The sequence below is a fragment of the Anolis carolinensis genome, chromosome 2 (genome assembly GCF_035594765.1).
Source record: "Anolis carolinensis isolate JA03-04 chromosome 2, rAnoCar3.1.pri, whole genome shotgun sequence".
Lineage (NCBI taxonomy): Eukaryota > Metazoa > Chordata > Lepidosauria > Squamata > Dactyloidae > Anolis > Anolis carolinensis.
In genome coordinates, this window is record NC_085842.1 from 235,549,777 (window position 1) to 235,568,090 (window position 18,314).

Genomic DNA, 18,314 nt, shown 5'->3' on the forward strand with positions numbered 1-18,314 from the left:
GCCCAAAAGACATACAACAACCCAGTTTACCAGCTGTTAGGATTTCTGGGAGTTGAAGGCCAAAACATCTGGGGGCCCACAGGTTGAGAACCACTGCCTTAGGAGAATTGCATTGTGTTGTATTTCTCCTTAGCTCCTTGGATGCTTCCGCTTCAGTGTACATAGAACTGAGGGTTTGAATGAGAAACAAAGGAATTAAGGTGCCTAAGGTGGGCTTCCAAAAACCTTATGAAATACGTCTATAATTCTTATTAATGTGTCATCTGTTTCTTCTTTAAGAATAGTGTCTCTAAATCAGAGTTCTCTACCCTTGTTTCACCCACAGATCTTAGTAGGTATTCACTTCCTACTATACTTGCAGTAAATCTGTGCCTTCTAACTGATACTGATAATTCTTTATTACCTTTCAACAAACAAACAAAACATTTGGAGACTGGGTGAAGTATATGTATCAGTGAGAGACGGGGAACCCTGAAATGTAGGTTAGTGACAAACTGAACTGAAGAAGTTATAAGATGAGATGCCATGTTTTGAGACAGCATTCCTCAATTAGTTATTTTAGAGTCACATCATTCCAAGACAGTAGTCATATCAATAGGCTTTGTACTTTGTATGGGGGAAAGGCTGAAGGAAGGCAACTTTAAAAGGGCCCAAATGCCCCATATGGAGGAGCCAGGTAATAAAATATGTTTGCTTAAGATCATCAGGGACAAGTACTGTGCCATTCTCTGTAAAGCCCATTGTTTGACCTTGTACTAATGTCAATGAATAATAATGAATTAAATAACATTTGCATTAGTGAATTAATTTAAATACACATCATAGTTAAAGACAAGTCTAAAGCACTCTTTAAGTGGCAAGTGGGAAATATCTATGAGATAGTAAAAAGGTTAAGGTTTCCCCTGATGTTAGGTCCAGTCATGTCTGACTCTGGGAGTTGGTGCTCATCTCCATTTCTAAGCCGAAGAGCCAGCATTGTCCATAGACACCTCCAAGGTCATGTGGCCGGCATGACTACATGGAGCGCTGTTACCTTCCTGACGCAGGTACTTGATCTACTCACATTGGCATGTTTTCGAACTGCTAGGTTGGCAGGAGCTGGAGCTAACAGCAGCCGCTCCCGCCGCTCCCGGGGATTGAACCTGGGACCTTTCGGTCTCCAGCTCAGTGCTTTAATGCACTTCGCCACTGGGGCTCCCAATGAGATAGTAGACCTTCATATATTCCAGTTTTGGTCACTAAAGCAAAATATGTTCTGGCAGTCTTTTAGAATGTAATTTATCCTTCAGATATCAATACAGGCATATGAAACAAAGGAACATTTTAGATATGGGGAAGAAGTAGGCTATCAGAAACACAAAAAATTTAGGTTTTTAATATTGTCATGTGGTAACCTGCAAAGTTAGAAGTGTGAATCTCAAATGATGAAATGTTTGTCCTTCTGAATTACATTGAGCTTGCACAACCTATTTTATAATCTTCCACAAGATGATAAAGAGATCCAGAATTGAGATGTGCCATGTGCATAATAATTAGACATATCTTTTCCCAAATGTGCATTATTCAATTATCTTATTATCTTTATCATCCCTTCTGTTACCAAATGCTGCAGTGCTGAGTGACATGAATCTTTTTACTTAAAATTATCCCATTTTATATATTACATTGCAGACAAATATTCTTATTTGTTTCTCTCTCTTTCTCTTTTGAGATGAGTAATCATACCTAAGCAAAACAGATCTCTAAAATGTTTTAGAAAGTGTAGTCTCATAATAAAGTAAGGAACATATTACATCTCTACCACTACAGTTCTTGCCTTTCTGTTTCTTTGCAGTAATTATATATGGAAATACTTTTGCTCTTCCATAGCCTTTTGGGATGGGCAAATTGCAATTAACTGCCACATTTGTCATGATGTGTTACAGCAACACGCATCTGCTTCAAAAAGAGCCATGTGATTTAATCTCTATAGAGAATTGTAAATGCCACAATTGTTGCTGTCAGAAAAAGTATAGAGTAGAATCAGTCCAGAAGACTCCAAAGAGCAGTTTTGGGAGGTAACTTATGGAAAGACTAACACTAGTAGAGAATAACTCGTTCAGTGCTCATTAAACTGTATGGCAAGCATATAGTTTGATGCCAGTTCGGCTATATGACACAAATGTTTCATGGAATTATGTGTAATGACTACTGGATTACAATTACAGATAATATGGTTAATACTGAATGTAATGTTTTAAAATGTTTCAATGTGTTTTAAATGCTATTTTAAAATGTTTATTTTAATTATACATTGTTCTAAGGCAGGGGTCCTCAAACTTTTTAAGCAGAGGGCCGGGCCACAATCCTTCAGACTGTTGAGGGGCCAAATTATCATTTGAAAAAAAATATGAACAAATTCCTATGCACACTGCACATTTCTTATTTGTAGTACAAAAACACAACAACAACAATGAAAGAACAATACAATATGTAAAACTACTGTAAGAGCAATGTTAACCAACATAAACCTATCAGGATTTCAATTGGAAGTGTGGGTCTGCTTCTGGCCAATGAGATACTCAAGTTAATTAGGATTGTTGTTGTTGTTGTTGTTGTTGTTGTTGTTGTGTGCATTTAAGTAATTTCAGACTTTGGGTGAGCCTAAGTCTAAAACTGAGGGTAGGGGCCAGGTAAATGATCTTGGGGGGGCCGCATCCGGCCCAAGGGCCTTAGTTTGGGGACCCCTGTTCTAAGGCATTGAATAGTTGTCTGTATGTAAAGCTGCCTTGAGTCCCCTTCGGGGTTGAGAAAGGCCGGGTATAAATATAGTAAATACATAAATAAATGTACATCTGATACACATCATCTGAAGATAATTTTATATTGTTAGCTCTCTATAGTCATGGATTCTGCATTCATGGCTTGAAAATATTTTTTTAAAAATCCAAAAAGCAAACTTTGATTTTGCCATTTTAAGTAAAGGATACCATTTTTAGTGCCATTGTACACATTGTACACAATGGGATTTCAGTATTGAGAAAGCCTAGGACCAAACCTCTGTACACTGTACACAATATTTTCAGTAAATTTATGCATGCAATAAAATCTGTGCACATTGAAGTGTGCACAAATTTGATTAAGGAAGGTGTCACTATCTCAGCAAGCCATATGGACAATTTTGGATTAGGGAGGATTTTGTATTCTGAATGAAGAATGCCCAATCTGTATTAAAACCTAGTGACTTTTTTGAATAGTTTATTACAAATAATGAACTTGTGCTCCTCCTTATGCTGCTGCTCCATAAGCCATTGAGTTATTGCTCTTGGGCATTATATAGTATACTAGCTGTGCCCGGCCACGCGTTGCTGTGGCGTTGTCCGGTGGTGTTGGTGAGAAGTTGTTGAGGTAGTGGTGGTATTGAATGTCTGTTGTATGGTTGTCTTTATGTTTAGTATTCATTTGGTGGTTTGTGTACTGTGAAAGTGGTGGGGGTAGAGGGGGTCTATGTCCCTGTGTAGTATTGTATAGTATTTATACGTTGTTCATGTGTTGTGAATGCTTGGATTGTGTCCCGCTGCATAGTAGAAAGGGTTGGGCTGGATGGCCTTTAGCGGTCTCTCCAAACTCTTGGATTCTATGCTTCTATTATTATTATTATTATTATTATTATTATCTTCTTCTTCTTCTTCATTATTATGTAGAGGCTGGATGGCCATCTGTCAGGAGTGCTTGGATTGTGTCCTCCTGCATGGTAGAAGGAAGTTGATCTGGATGATCCTTAGGGGTCACTCCAAACCTTAGGATTGTATGATGTTGTTATTATTATTATTAGTATTGAGAGGCTGGGTGGCCATCTGTTGGGAGTGCTTGGATTGTGTCCTGCATGGCAGAATTGGGTTGGACTGGATGACCTTTAGGGGTGCCTCCTAACTGTCTGATGCTATGATTCGATGTGTATTATTATTGTGCAGATATTGGATGGCCATCTGTCAGGAGTGGTTGAATTGTGTCCTCCTGCATGATATAAGGAGGTTGAACTGGATGATCCTTAGGGATATCTGCTAACCTTAGGATTGTATGCTATTCTTCTTATTCTTATTCTTATTGAGAGGCTAGCTGGCCATCTGTTGGGAGTGCTTGGATTGTATCGTCCAATGGCAGAGTTGGGTTGGACTGGATGGCCTTTAGGGGTCTCTCCTAACTGTCTGATTCTATTATTCGATTTGTATTATTACTGTGCAGATCTTGGATGGCCATCTGTCAGGAATGCTTGGTTTGTGTCATCCTGTATGGTAGAAGGAAGTTGAACGGGACGATCCTTAGGGGTGTCTCCTAACCTTATGATTGTATGATCTTATTATCAACACAACGACGTTGTATGGCACAGCAAACAAGATAGATATGCTGGATTTCGTTTCGCAAAACCACAAGTCGAACACTTCCCAAGTGTCTAGGACTGTGTGATGTATTTTCTCATGATGTGTGCAGATCCCAGTAGGGTGACCTTTTGCAGTTGGCAGATGGTGATTTTGTCAATGTCTATTGTTTCCAAATGCCGGCTGAGATCTTTTGGCACAGCACCCAGTGTGCCCATCACCACTGGGACCACCTGTACTGGTTTCTGCCAGAGTCTTTGAAGTTCAACCTTGAGGTCCTGATAGCGGCTGAGTTTTTCCTGTTGTTTTTCATCTATGCGACTGTCACCTGGGATGGCAACATCAATGATCCAAACCTTGTTCTTTTCCACAACTGTGATGTCTGGTGTGTTGTGTTCCAGAACTTTGTCAGTCTGGATTCGGAAGTCCCACAGTATCTTTGCGTGTTCATTTTCCAATACTTTTGCAGGTTTGTGATCCCACCAGTTCTTTGCTGCTGGGAGGTGGTACTAGAGGCATAAGTTCCAATGAATCATTTGGGCCACATAGTTGTGCCTCTGTTTGTAGTCTGTCTGTGCGATTTTCTTACAGCAGCTGAGGAGATGATCAATGGTTTCGTCAGTTTCCTTGCACAGTCTGCATTTTGGGTCATCAGCTGATTTTTCAATCTTGGCCTTAATTGCATTTGTTCTGATGGCTTGCTCCTGGGCTGCAAGGATCAGGCCTTCTGTCTCCTTCTTCAGGGTCCCATTCGTGAGCCAGAGCCAGGTCTTCTCCTTATCAGCTTTTCCTTCAATTTTGTCAAGGAACTTTCCATGCAGTGTTTTGTTGTGCCAGCTGTCAGCTCTAGTTTGTAGTGCGGTTTTCTTGTACTGGTTTTTTGTCTGCTGTGTTTTGAGGAGTTTCTGATTTTTGACTTCAATCAAAGCAGGTTCTTCACTTTGCTTGACATATTCTGCCAGGGCATGTTCTTCTTCTTTGACTGCTTGCTTTACTTGTAAGAGTCCTCTGCCCCCTGATTTTCTAGGCAGATATAGCCGGTCAACATCACTGCGAGGGTGCAGTGAATGATGAATGGTCATGAGTTTTCTTGTTTTTCTGTCCAAATTGTCCAGTTCCACCTGTGTCCAATTTATAATGCCAGCAGTATATCTTATGACAGGTATGGCCCAGGTGTTTATGGCCTTGATGGTGTTGCCTCCATTGAGCTTGCTTTTGAGAATTTTTCTGACCCTTTGTGTGTATTCTTTGCTGACCACAGTTTTCACATGTTCATGCTTGATGTTGTCCAGCTGTAGTATGCCCAGGTATTTATAGGCCTCTGGCTGGTGACACTTTATTGTTTGGCCATTGGGCATATTTATGCCCTCACTTTCAATGATTTTTCCCTTCTTCAATGCCACTGTCGAACATTTGTCCAAACCAAACTCCATGTTGATATCAGTGCTAAAAATTCGGACAGTGTTGGTCAGAGACTGGATTTCAGTTTCCGTTTTCCCATATAGCTTCAGGTCATCCATGTACATCAAATGTGAAATTTTGTGAGAATTCTTAGATATTTGATAGCCGAGATTTGTTTTTTGTAAGATTGTTGACAGAGGGATCATGGCAATAATGAAAAGCAGAGGGGACAATGAATCTCCCTGGAAAATTCCTCTCCTGATGTTGACAAGTCCATAGCTTTCATTTCCAACAAACAGTTCAGTTTTCCAGTGCTCCATCATGTTTTCAATGAAGGTGCCAACTGTTTTACAAATCCCGATGGCGTCCAGGCACTTGATGATCCAGCTGTGTGGGAGTGAGTCAAAGGCCTTTTTGTAGTCAATCCACGTCATGTGAAGATTAGCTTTTCGGCTCTTACAGTTCTCCAGAATCATTTTGTCAATCAATAACTGGTCTTTTGTGCCCCTGCTTTTCCGTTTGTTGCCTTTCTGTTCATCTGGCAAGATGTTTTTTTCTTCAAGATAGTCTTGAATTCTGTCAGCTATGATGCCAGTCAGTAGTTTAAACATAGTGGGCAGACACGTTATTGGCCTGTAGTTTCCTGGTGCTGCTCCTTTTGCTGGATCCTTTTGTATCAGGTATGTTCTTCCAGTTGTTAGCCATTCACTGATACTTCCTTTCTGCAGCATCTCATTGAATTGTTGGGCCATTTTTCCATGTAAACTAATCAGATGTTTGAGCCAAAATCCATGATATTATTATTATTATTATTATTATTATTATTATTATTATTATTATTATTATTATTATTGAGAGGCTGGGTGGCCATCTGTTGGGCATTCTTGGATTGTGTCCTCCATGGCAGAATTGGGTTAGACTGGATTACCACAGTAATTATTTCATATTACAGTAGAATCTCACTTATCCAACATTTGCTTATCCAGTGTTCTGGATTATCCAACGCAGTCTGCCTTTTAGTAGTCAAATGTTTTTGTAATCAATGTTTTAAATTTATTGTGATATTTTGGTGCTAAATTTGTAAATACAGTAATTACAGCATAGCATTACTGAGCATTGAACTACTTTTTCTGTTAAATTTGTTGTATAACATGATGTTTGGTGCTTAATTTGTATAATCATTACCTAATTTGATGTTTAATCGGCTTTTCCTGAATCCCTTCTTATTATCCAACATATTCACTTATCCAACGTTCGGCCGGCCTGTTTATGTTGGATAAGTGGGACTCTACTGTATATTTATAATCTTATATTATCTGCTTAGAACTGGATTATATGAGGCCCCTTCTACACAGCTGTATAAAATGTACACTGAAGTGAATTATCTGGCAGTGTGGACTCAAGATAATCCAGTTCAAAGCAGATAATACAAGGTTATAAATGGGTAATATAGCTGTGTGGAAGGGCCTTGAGTCTACACTGCCATATAATCCAGTGAAAATCTGTATCTTATAGGCAGTGTGGAAGAGGCCTGAGGCCTAACTGTGCCTGTCCCCTGGGCTGAGTAGGTTGCTAGGAGACCAAGTGGGCAGAGTTTAGCCTTGTAACTGGCAGCAATTGGATAAAAAACAATTATTCCTTTCCCTCTAATTAGGACTTTGTTTTTCTTTTCTTTTTGTTGTATGAACGTAGAGGCTTGGATGAGGGGTTGTGTTGCCAAGTTTAGTGTTTCTGGGATGTATAGTTTTGTTGTTTTGTCCTAGGCCGAAATGTTTTTATCCTTTTATATATATAGATTCAGCAGTTCATGCTAAACAGTCACATAAATTGGTAGGAAAGGTAAAGGTTTCCCCTGGCATTAAGTCTAGTCGTGTCCAACTCTGGGGAATTGTGCTCATCTCCATTTCTAAGCCTAAGAGCTGGCTTCGTGCCAGCATGTAGTCGGCATGATTGCGTGGAGTGCCATTACTTTCCTGCCGGAGCGGTACCTATTGATCTACTCACATTTGCATGTTTTTGAACTGCTACGTTGGCAGAAGCTGTGGCTAACAGCGGGAGCTCACCCTCCTCCCCGGATTCAAACTACTGACCTTTCGGTCAGCAAGTCCTGCAGCTCAGCGGTTTAACCCGCTGTGCCATTGGGGGCTCCACATTGATGTTCTATGTATTATTGTACTATAGATTTATTATTGAAGACTACTGTAAATATATTCCCCGCAATGGTAGAAAATTGGTGTCCTTTAGCAATTTTCCATTGCAACTCCCATCATAGAATCACAGAGTTGGAAGAGATCTCATGGGCCATCCAGTCCAACTTCCTGCCAAGAAGCTGGAAAATTACGTTCAAATCATCCCCGACAGATGGCCAGTGATTAGATTGAGCTAGAATGGCCAGTGGAAATATATTATGGGGATTATTATTCAGAATATTGGAAGGCACTTATCCTTGATATAAAGTTGCTACCTGACTTCGTAAAGTGTTTGCAACTGTTATTACTGTATAATTCATACTACCAAGTTACATTTAGAAAAGTCTAGTGCCATCTAGTGGTGTCTTGTCTTAACAATGTCTGTACAATGGTTTTAATTTGTTGAATTCATTCCTTTCAAAATTGTGTTTTGTAGGATGAAAATATGATCAACTTCATCAAGGGGGGCCTCAAAATCAGGACGAGTTACCAAATATACAAGTATGTTTATGTGACATTGGGCTTACGGTGTTCTTGTATATTTCAACAAATTACTGTCTTCCCATAACAAAGATCGTCAATTCTCCCATTTCCATATTTTGGTACCCCCATCTTCCTCACAAAAAAAGTTTATCTGATATGCACACAAACTGGCACCAAGATGGTGGAGGGGAAGTCATATGACCCCTGTGGTTTTACATAACCTTATCTGACAAAATTATGTCCTCTCTAGGAATATTTTGGGTCCTCCAGGAAATTCCATGATATGTTTCTTGTGTAATTTACTATAAACCCTTGCTGGAGGACTTCCTAGAGAGCATACCTGTTTATGAATTTTCTAAGTGCTCTAGCCCAAGGCTTTGAAAACTTTTTGCACTCATTACCTTTTTCCACCCAAGAAATTTTTACATAGCCCCAGGTATATACATATTTAAAACAGGTAGAGTTTTCTTTATGTGGAGTACAGCTAAAACATTTCCTTCAGACTCTACCGTAAACATTGCACATTGTTGCTAACATATTTATTTAAATAGGTGGCATTCAGAATTTTTTTTATTGTTGCTAAATTTTTCATGAACCTAATATTGTTAACAGTCTGCATTTTGTGTTTCACCATTCTGAAATGTTAGATTGATGAGCACACGAGAGAGTGATTTCTCATTAGCAGTATCTGAGGCGTGAAACACCTGCTGAAGGGGAGTCAAGCTGGCCCCATCCTTGTTGAGCATAGGTTAGGTGGCCAAAACTGTACTATTTTGTATGGTCTTTGATTTGTAAAGATGTTTAAAAATATTTTTTCTATTTTATTGAATATCATTTTGAGTGTGCTAGTGAGCTGAAAAGTGATAATACTTTTAATAATAAATACATGCTTGTAATGAATGTAGTGCATTCTACCTAGGCTGCAAACCTATATACATTTATTTGGGGAAAAGCCTTATTATACTAGGTTACATTTACTTCTAAGCAGTCATGTATAGTGATTATATCCAGCATTGTAAGTGCATCCTACGCTGACTAGGTGGCCTCAAGGATTGTTCTAATGATCGTTCTGTGCTTGAGATGTATGCCAAAGTTTGCTTTAATAGATGGGAAATTGTTAGTGTAAAAGGTATAGGATAGAGGCATTTGTACTTAGTTTTCACGTGAAGGGGTTCTCAAAACACTCTGAAGAGTTACATATTCTGCTAATGGTAAATATGTCATCTTTAGATAGCACCACCTACTTTTAATGAGGTTTGAGACTGTCTGAAAAGGTACAACAGCTTAGTTGTCTAGAAAATGATTACAGTTGTCCCTTCACATATTCAAGTTTGATTTTTGCAGATTTTATTGTTCATAAATTTGATTACAAATGTTCTCTCTAGGAATCTCTAGGTTCTCCAGTGCAATTCTGTGATCAATTTCCATTGGATTTCCATTGAAGGTGCAGAAGGACCTAGAGATTCCAAGAAAGGTGTTCTCTTAAGCAAAAAAATAGTGTTTATATGTGTGGTTTTTCCACATTCACAGGGTCCTAATCCTAGTAAATGCAGGGGGCTCACTGCTTTTATAGGCAGAAGTTATATAATGAACTAATGGTCAAGATAAAAGTCAGGTTGGTGTACTTTAAATCAAGCTATTTTGAGTGCCCTGGTTTCTTCTTAAACAAAGAACACGTTTATGTGTATGCTAGCATGTTCACACTTTAGAAACTGACCGTGTATTAGGACAATGAATGGCTCAAAAAGGTTGATATAAAAGGGCAGCTGAGAAAACTCTTATGTGGAAGCATAGGAGTAGATGACTGAGTCTACTGATAGCTGAACATCTAATAGGAACTTGCCTGGGACAAGTTCCTGCCTGTTTTCTGTTACTCTATAAATTACTAACAGTGCTGGCGGCACTCAATAAGTGATGTAGGATATTTGAGTAAAAATACTTTCCTGGAAACTAGATTTAGACAAAAGTAAAAGATATTACACAAGAAGTAATTACAGTCAGTTTATAACATTGCAGATGCAGTTCTGTTCTACTTATATTATTTGTGTGTGGTTTTAACTTTGGTTCCTATGAGTCCATTTAGCTGCTGCTGTTCACTTTTTCCACTGAGCAAATTGGGTCTATGGACCATAATAAAATTTAATGATGATGATTTAACATGAAAATGTATTTTTAATCAAAAGAGAATGCCATCAAGTCCTCCAGATGACCCAAGACAACAAAAGCAGGAATGAAATCTACCACCAGTTTGAAGGGGGTGTGCAACTAGGAATAGGAGCATTCAATTTGGTATGAGTCCTCTACTGTAATTTAATTTTAATACACATATTTATTTTAAAAAGTCACTAATTCTGAAATTAATAAAAAACAAATGTGGTTATAATAATAATTTTGGAGTCTTTCTTACAACAATACAATTTGGGGGAGGATTACTGTTCATATTTCTTCTGCTTTTTAACAGTTACAGTAGAGTCTTGCTTATCCAACATAAACGGGCCGGCAGAACATTGGATAAGTGAAATTGTTGGATAATAAGGAGGGATTAAGGAAAAGCCTATTAAACGTCAAATGACATTATGATTTTACAAATTAAGCACCAAAACATCATGTTTTACAACAAATTGACAGAAACAACAGTTCAATACATGGTAACATTATGTAGTAATTACTGTATTGATGAATTTAGTACCAAAACATTGCAGTGTATTGAGAACATTAACTATAAAACATTGACTACTAAATTTTGACTACAAATAAAGATAGAATTGCATAAAATGAACTTACAGTAACAACATTGTCAAAAATTAAATTGGTAAAAAGTTCAGTCTTGTGAAGATTTTTTAAAAATCTGTGATCCTTGCCTGCCTAGAGAAACAGCTGCGGATTCGGATGGGAGGCAGACTGCATTGGATAATACAGAACGCTGGATGAGCAAGACACTACTGTATATTGTTTCAGAGTTAACTGTAGTAGTACTTATGTGATCATGTTATTCAAATGTTATGCTGTGATAATTTGAGGATTTAAAAGTTTTTTTTTTGTTTTCTTTCTGAAGATTTTGGTATCAAATGTTCTACGAAAAACTAACGTAATATTTATTCCTTTTACGTTATAGATGCTGTCCCTTTTACCAGGAAGAATCCTTCGGCTTTTAGAATTTATTGGATTTTCAGGCAACAGGGTATTTTACTTAAAGCATTATTGATTTCTTTATAGCTTAGATGTAGAACAATAAATAGTTGATTAACATTGACATTATGTATCATGCCAGGCTTCAACTGCCATTGAATAAGCCGCTGTGTGCTCGGATGTCATAGACACCACCTAAGCTTCCTCAGTCAGTGCCAAGTGAAGAAGAAGCCCATATGGCCTCTTTGTGCTAACTAGAATTGGTTTCCAACTTTCTTACTGAGTTTGCAGAAATATCACCCAAGTCTTTAATTCTCCCAGCAATTTAAAGGCCAGTAGGCCCATTTAATATACTGGGCCATTCCTATAAATGGCTGCAATAGTATAGAAGAACTGGTACCAATTGCACTATCTGCTTCTAGGGCCCAATCTACACTGATCACTTGTAGAAGTGGATTAGTCTTATAGCAGCCCCATGTTAGCCATAGTCTTGGGCTTGTGGGAACAGTTGGGCTGGTTCCGAAATGGAACAGGAAATAACTGTCCTCACTGCCATCCTGCCAGATACCACCATAACACACGGGGTGGAGGGGACAGTTAGGGTGGCCACCCAGCAGGGCTGAACAGCATTTGGTGCTGTTGGGTGGTAGGAACTCCCTTCTGCCTCTGGAGTGGCTAGAAGAATCCCTGCCTGGACCATACCTGTGGCCGATCCGCCCTGGGTTACGGGTCAGTGTAGATCAGTGGTTCTCAACCTGTGGGTCCCCAGGTATTTTGGCCTACAACTCACAGAAATCCCAGCCAGTTTACCACCTGTTAGGATTTCTGGGAGTTGAAGGCCAAAATATCTGGGGACCCACAGGTTGAGAACCACTGGTGTAGATCCACCCTGCAAAGAGGAGGAGCACAACATATGGAGGCATTCTCCTACTCCTCATACCTCATTGTTGACTCTGAGTGTGGATAAAGGCCCGTGATAATGTTTGTGGGTATTCTCATGAAGAACTACAAATACAAGAGGTAGGGTTGCAATTAGCCTAGGAACCATGTGTTCTGTAGGCCAAATATTTTTTCAGGATGTTCTCGCAGCTAACAAAAAAGGAGAAATTCTATGGAAGATAAATAAACATTTTTACTAAATTAAAATAAACAAGTTATAGTCTACCACTCCTAATAATGTTATGTTTCAGCATATATTTACAATGTATAGCAAGCATGCAAAAGGATAAGGCTGTCACAATGGCTACTTTTCCTTGGAAGCATTTTTCCATGCTCTTTTTTTCTCTGTAAGTGGAATGAAATTGGTATTGGTAGAGATAGAGAATATTATTTCTTTTTAATATTATCGTTGCTGACAGGAGCTAGGCCTCCAGCAGTTGCGGGAAGGAGCTTCTGGTGCCACTCTGCGAGCCATTCTGTGTACTTTTACCTTGCTGCTCTACCACACTTACGTTTCATTAATCCTTGGTAAGACTTAAAAAATTCTGGAAATCTATGCAAATATTGTATATTTTAATCACATTTCATATATATTTGATGGGGTATGCAGTAGTTTTGTTAGTAAAGGTAATGATAAAAGTTTCCCCCTGACATTAAGTCCTGCTGCTGCTGCTCAGTCGTTTAGTCATCTCCGACTCTTCGTGACCTCATGGACCAGTCCACGCCAGAGTTCCCTGTCGGCCGTCACCGCCCCCAGTTCCTTCAAGGTCAAGCCAGTCACTTCAAGGATATCATCCATCCATCTTGCCCTTAGTCGTCCTCTCTTCCTTTTTCCTTCCATTTTCCCCATTAAGTCCAGTCGTGACTAAATTTGGGGGTTGGTTATCTCCATTTCTCAGCCAAAGGGTTGGCATCGTCCGTAGACGCCTCCAAGGTCATGTGGCCAGATGACTACATGGAGTGCCGTTACCTTCCCGCCGAAGCGGTACCTATTGATCTATTCATATTTGCATGTTTTCGAACTGCTAGGTTGGCAGAAGCTGGGGCTAACAGTGGGAGCGCACCCCGCTCTTTAGATTCGAACCAGTGACCTTTCAGTCAGCAAGTTCAGCAGCTCAGCGGTTTAACCTGCTGTGCCACTGGCACATAATTTGTTACATAATTGTTAAATGAGTTAGCAATCGTAAAGCTGAAATGTAGAGATTTTAAATGTTAAGTCTCAAAGTGGAATTTTAATACAGGAGTAATATTTTGTGTTTCTCTGTTTCCAGTACATATATGTACTATATATGTACTATATATGTACTATATATGTACTGTACGTGTTCATTGATACTAGATTATATTTCATTAAAATATCATATTATATTAAAATATATTTCATTTTAGATATGAAATATGTATATTAATTCCCTTGAAAAGCTTTATATTGATGCTGTCAGTACTGAGAGAGAATTTTTTTGTTTTTACAGGGACAGGAGAAGCCAATCTTGTAGAAGCAGAAACCCTTCTACAGCCTTACCTTGAGAAGTTTCCAAAGGTTGAGAGTCTTTTCCCCTTTATACATTATTTTATTATTTTCCCTTCTTACAGGTTATAATCTATCATTTTATTTTTCTCAAGGGTGCCATCATTCTGTTTTATGATGCCAGAATAGACATATTGAAAGGAAATTTTGAAAAGGTAATATTCCATTTTTCTACGATGAAATTGAGTTTTATGTTTCTAATTTGTGGGGATGGGGAAGCAAACACAGACACCAGCTCTTTTAGTTATAAAGTTCTTTATAGACTGAGATCCAGTCAACATGCTTACAGAACATAATTCTCTGCCAATATACTTAGACCATTGACAGAGGTTGCCCTTCCTCCTTAACTGAAGAGCAGCTTTGGAGGCACACCCAGGTGGGTTTTAACTGCCCTTGTTCATTGGTGGCAACCGGGGGCACAACAGAGCAATTTATATCCTTGGTGTAAGGCTCCACTTTCTTCTGTGCTTGTGTGAGAGTGGTCAGAATCATCCCAGGTTCATCCCATAGCCAAATAGCAGTCAGGATAGAATTTCACCCCAAAGCCTAACAACTGTTCTTGTACAGCTGGATCAAAAAGTACCATGAAAGAAGATACTGAATATCTCTTTGTTCAATGCACGCAAAAGTACATATGTTGGCATATCCAGAGGTTAACTGGCAGATGTAATTTCTATAATACTAGCCTGAATCCTAGCAACCTGAGTGAAAACATTTGAGAGGGGGAGAGTGCAGCAGTTGAATTCTTTTCAGAGTAAGTGAAATGGATCCTGTTTTTGTTTCTCTCTTTCTGTTAGAACAGTGGTTCCCAACCTTTGGGCCTCCAGGTGTTTTGGACTTCAACTCCCAGAAATCCCAGCCAGTTTACCAGCTGTTAGGAACTGTGGGAGCTGAAGTCCAAAACACCTGGAGGCCCAAAGATTGGGAAACACTGTGTTAAAATAACATGGTTGTTGTCAATTGACATCAGTTTTCTGTAACTGTTAACTCTGTAAGATGACACAAGATAATGCTTACATTAGTATGAAGTTTGTCTCTAACCAATTATGGGAACTGCAAATGACTGGATATTTTTTTAAAAAAAATCTAAGCCAACTTAAGATAGGAATTTGGCATTTTAAAAGACCATTACTCTCATTTCCAAACCTAAAAAATTATCAAATGGAAGCTTTGAAAGAAAACAGCTGTTTTATGTCTTTGCAAAAGATCAAACATTAATGATGCCAAAGGATACTTTGGCAATATTGTCAAATATTGACAATATTAATAATTACGTGGGACAAAATGGCAAAATGCATACAGGCCTTGGGACAATTTTTGTCATTTTTATTTTTGTAAAATTAATCACTTTTACAGCAGGCAGCTAAAACTAAAATATCTTGAGCTCACAGTACTAAAAATGCCCAATTTATAGGTGTAATTCTTTGTGAATTTTGGAACAAAGTGCAGTGCTGAGGTACTAAAACATTCTGAGAGTTAAAGGGGACTCATAAACTTTTAATGTATTTTACCGTTTCAGTATTCACATTAACTTGAACGATCTGTACTAGGGATGTCTTTTCATACTCAAATTCTATACATTTGATTAATTTATATGATAACAAGCCCTTGTTCACATTAGTGAATCAAAATTAAAGGTCTGAACCCATAGATTACTGCTGTAGTTTTCTAGTCTTTATAGCCATTTTCTGTCAAACAAATACCCATATTCATATGTGGAACTTAGTTCAAACTTAATAGGGTTCATGTTTCTGTAATTTTGAATTCTAGGCTCAGGTCACATTCCAGGAATGCATTAAAGCACAGCAAGAATGGAGGCAGATCCATCACCTTTGCTACTGGGAGTTGATGTGGTGCTACTCCTTCCAACAGGACTGGCTTCAAGCATATCGGTATGCAGATCTGCTTTGCAAAGAAAGCAGGTGGTCAAAGGTAAATGGGGAATCCAATTCCCAGGTTAGAGGACTAATTTTTTTCAAAAGGTTTTCAATTATACACTGTATGGTAGTTTCAAAAACACCACACAGAAGTAAAATTAATAGGCAAAGACATGGCAACTTGAAACATGTACAAAAACAACCCAAAATCATTTGTAAATTTTGAAGTATTACACCTTATCATCAGATCGTTCATAATATATCCATAAATAACTGTGTTGCAAGAAATTATCAATACCTTTGGTATTTGGTTTTATTTTGTGCAGGCAATATATGTGTTCCAGAAAGCTGCCATTTTGTGTATGCTTCCAGATTCCGATGTGAAAACAACAGGAGAAGACATTGTTGCCTTGTTTAGGTAATTTTGTTTTATTCAGTTATTTGAAGCTTAACATCTTATAATGGAACTCATGTATATGAAACTAGGTGGAATTTTTCAAACTACAGAATTTTCATTTGCATATTTTGTTTACTTTTATACCAGTGTCTTAAAAACATGTGAGAAAAAATAACATAAAAAGCTTTCTGTCTTATCCAAATATTTTGGCCACTTCAGATTGCATAGAACTAGTGTTAAGATACATACAGAGCTGGTTCCAAGTTTGGAAATTGCTGGCCTAGAGGGGATTAGGTCAAAGCTTTCAGGAATATATGATTTAACTTGTATTACTGGTTTTGTTACTATAATCCTAGAAATCCATCTTATTTTTCCTCTTGCAGGCAAGTAGAAAGTCTAAAGCAGAGAATCGCAGGGAAATCTATTCCAACAGAAAAGTTTGCTGTGAGGAAAGCGCGGCGTTATGGGGGCACTCAGCAAGTGAAGCTAATAGTTCCTGCTCTGGTATTTACAGCAGACTTACTTCAGTCATCTTTTGAGTGACAGAGTAAATATGGACTTGTGTGTATGTTTCTCAGTGAGTAACGTAAGATGAACGCATTTCCCCTTGGCCTTATGGGGAAAAAACCCGCAACAATTTACCCTTTAATCTGGTTTTTTATTATTTACCTAATTTCCATACTGCTTCCTATGTCCGCCAGTGTCTCTTTTAACTTTACATTAAGTAAAAGATAACTGTAGAAACCTTTATTAGAAAATGGAAATGGAAGCCCCCAACTATTGAGGTGTCATCTAACTCTGTGGGAAATAGATTTAGACACAAGCAGACATCCTTGAATAGGTACAATATAAATACTCCCCAATTGAGGAACTATGGATGATCACTTCACTCATAGAGCTGTCTTAGGTAGATATTACACATAGGTTATTCAGTTAGGTAATTGGAGGTACAAACCACAACACAACCATGGAAACCCATTCTTTGTGTCCTAGGAGAAGGCAATGGTCCTCTTTGACTAAATCATGCCAACAAAACCCTGTAATAGATTAGCTGTAGTCTTACCATGAGTAAAAAAAAATAGCTTGAAAGCACACAAAAACAACACAAAAACAAAAACAACAATAATTGGGTGACTTTTCTAATTAAACTGTGTATATTCAGAATATTCCAAAGGCATTTCTATGTGCGAAGATTAAGTACAAAACTAGTGCTTAATGCTGTATGTAGGAAGAATGTTTTGCATAGAAACTGCCTTTTATCACAATTACTGTGATACTGCTTATAAAACATTTTCTATGTATTTCAGTATAGATTCAGTGTGTGAATACATCATTTGTATTATCTCTCTCTCTATGGCTTGAGTTACATGTACCTATTCCAACACATGAAGATTCAAAAATGTACCTATTCCGACATATACAATTTCATCTTAAGAACAAGCCTACAGGACCTATCTTGTTTGTAACTTGGGGACTGCCTGTACATGGTGCTATCAGCTATTCTGGTATCTGATAGGGAATGATTGGCTGCATGCATGGATAGAAATGTGGATGCTTTTATCTCGAAATAATTTTAATGTATTTTAGCTAATTTGAAATACATATTTAATCAAACATGAACAATCTAGGGTTATTCAGAAATTCAAGATATTCCTTTATCAAAGGCCTGTTTGGGGTTTTTTTTGTTTTTGTTTCAGGAAATGATGTATGTTTGGAATGGCTTTTCAATTGTTGGCAAGAGGACTGATCTCACTGAAAATTTATTAGTAACAATTGAAAAAGAAGAAACCACTTTAAAAAATGAAACCAGTAAGTAATATTTTTAAATGTGATATACGAGAACATTTGTATAGACTCTTGCTGGAACATCTAAATTGGGGGAGGAATCATGTGGTTATTCAAAGGTATTGAACCGCAAGTTCCAAAGCCTTAGTCTCAATGGATTCAATGATGAGGAATGTTGCATTACTCCTAATCCTGTTATAAATATCTCTTATTAGAAAAAAGGATTTG

General features: G+C 38.1%; 1 protein-coding gene across 3 annotated transcripts in view; it reads left to right on the forward strand.

The window, feature by feature from the left end:
• ttc39b (tetratricopeptide repeat domain 39B) overlaps positions 1-18,314 on the forward strand; it is an 87,206-nt gene that overhangs the window by 63,598 nt on the left and 5,294 nt on the right. For 2 of the 3 annotated variants that reach the window (XM_003216438.4, XM_008103159.3), the window contains 10 exons: positions 8,385-8,449; positions 10,615-10,720; positions 11,547-11,612; positions 12,919-13,027; positions 13,972-14,039; positions 14,123-14,182; positions 15,798-15,959; positions 16,231-16,322; positions 16,685-16,805; positions 17,999-18,110. In XM_003216438.4, the coding sequence (XP_003216486.1) occupies positions 8,385-8,449; positions 10,615-10,720; positions 11,547-11,612; positions 12,919-13,027; positions 13,972-14,039; positions 14,123-14,182; positions 15,798-15,959; positions 16,231-16,322; positions 16,685-16,805; positions 17,999-18,110 (961 nt within the window). Of the gene's footprint in view, positions 1-8,384; positions 8,450-10,614; positions 10,721-11,546; positions 11,613-12,918; positions 13,028-13,971; positions 14,040-14,122; positions 14,183-15,797; positions 15,960-16,230; positions 16,323-16,684; positions 16,849-17,998; positions 18,111-18,314 lie in introns of those variants that run through there. The other variant, XM_062971904.1, reaches the window with a different exon arrangement.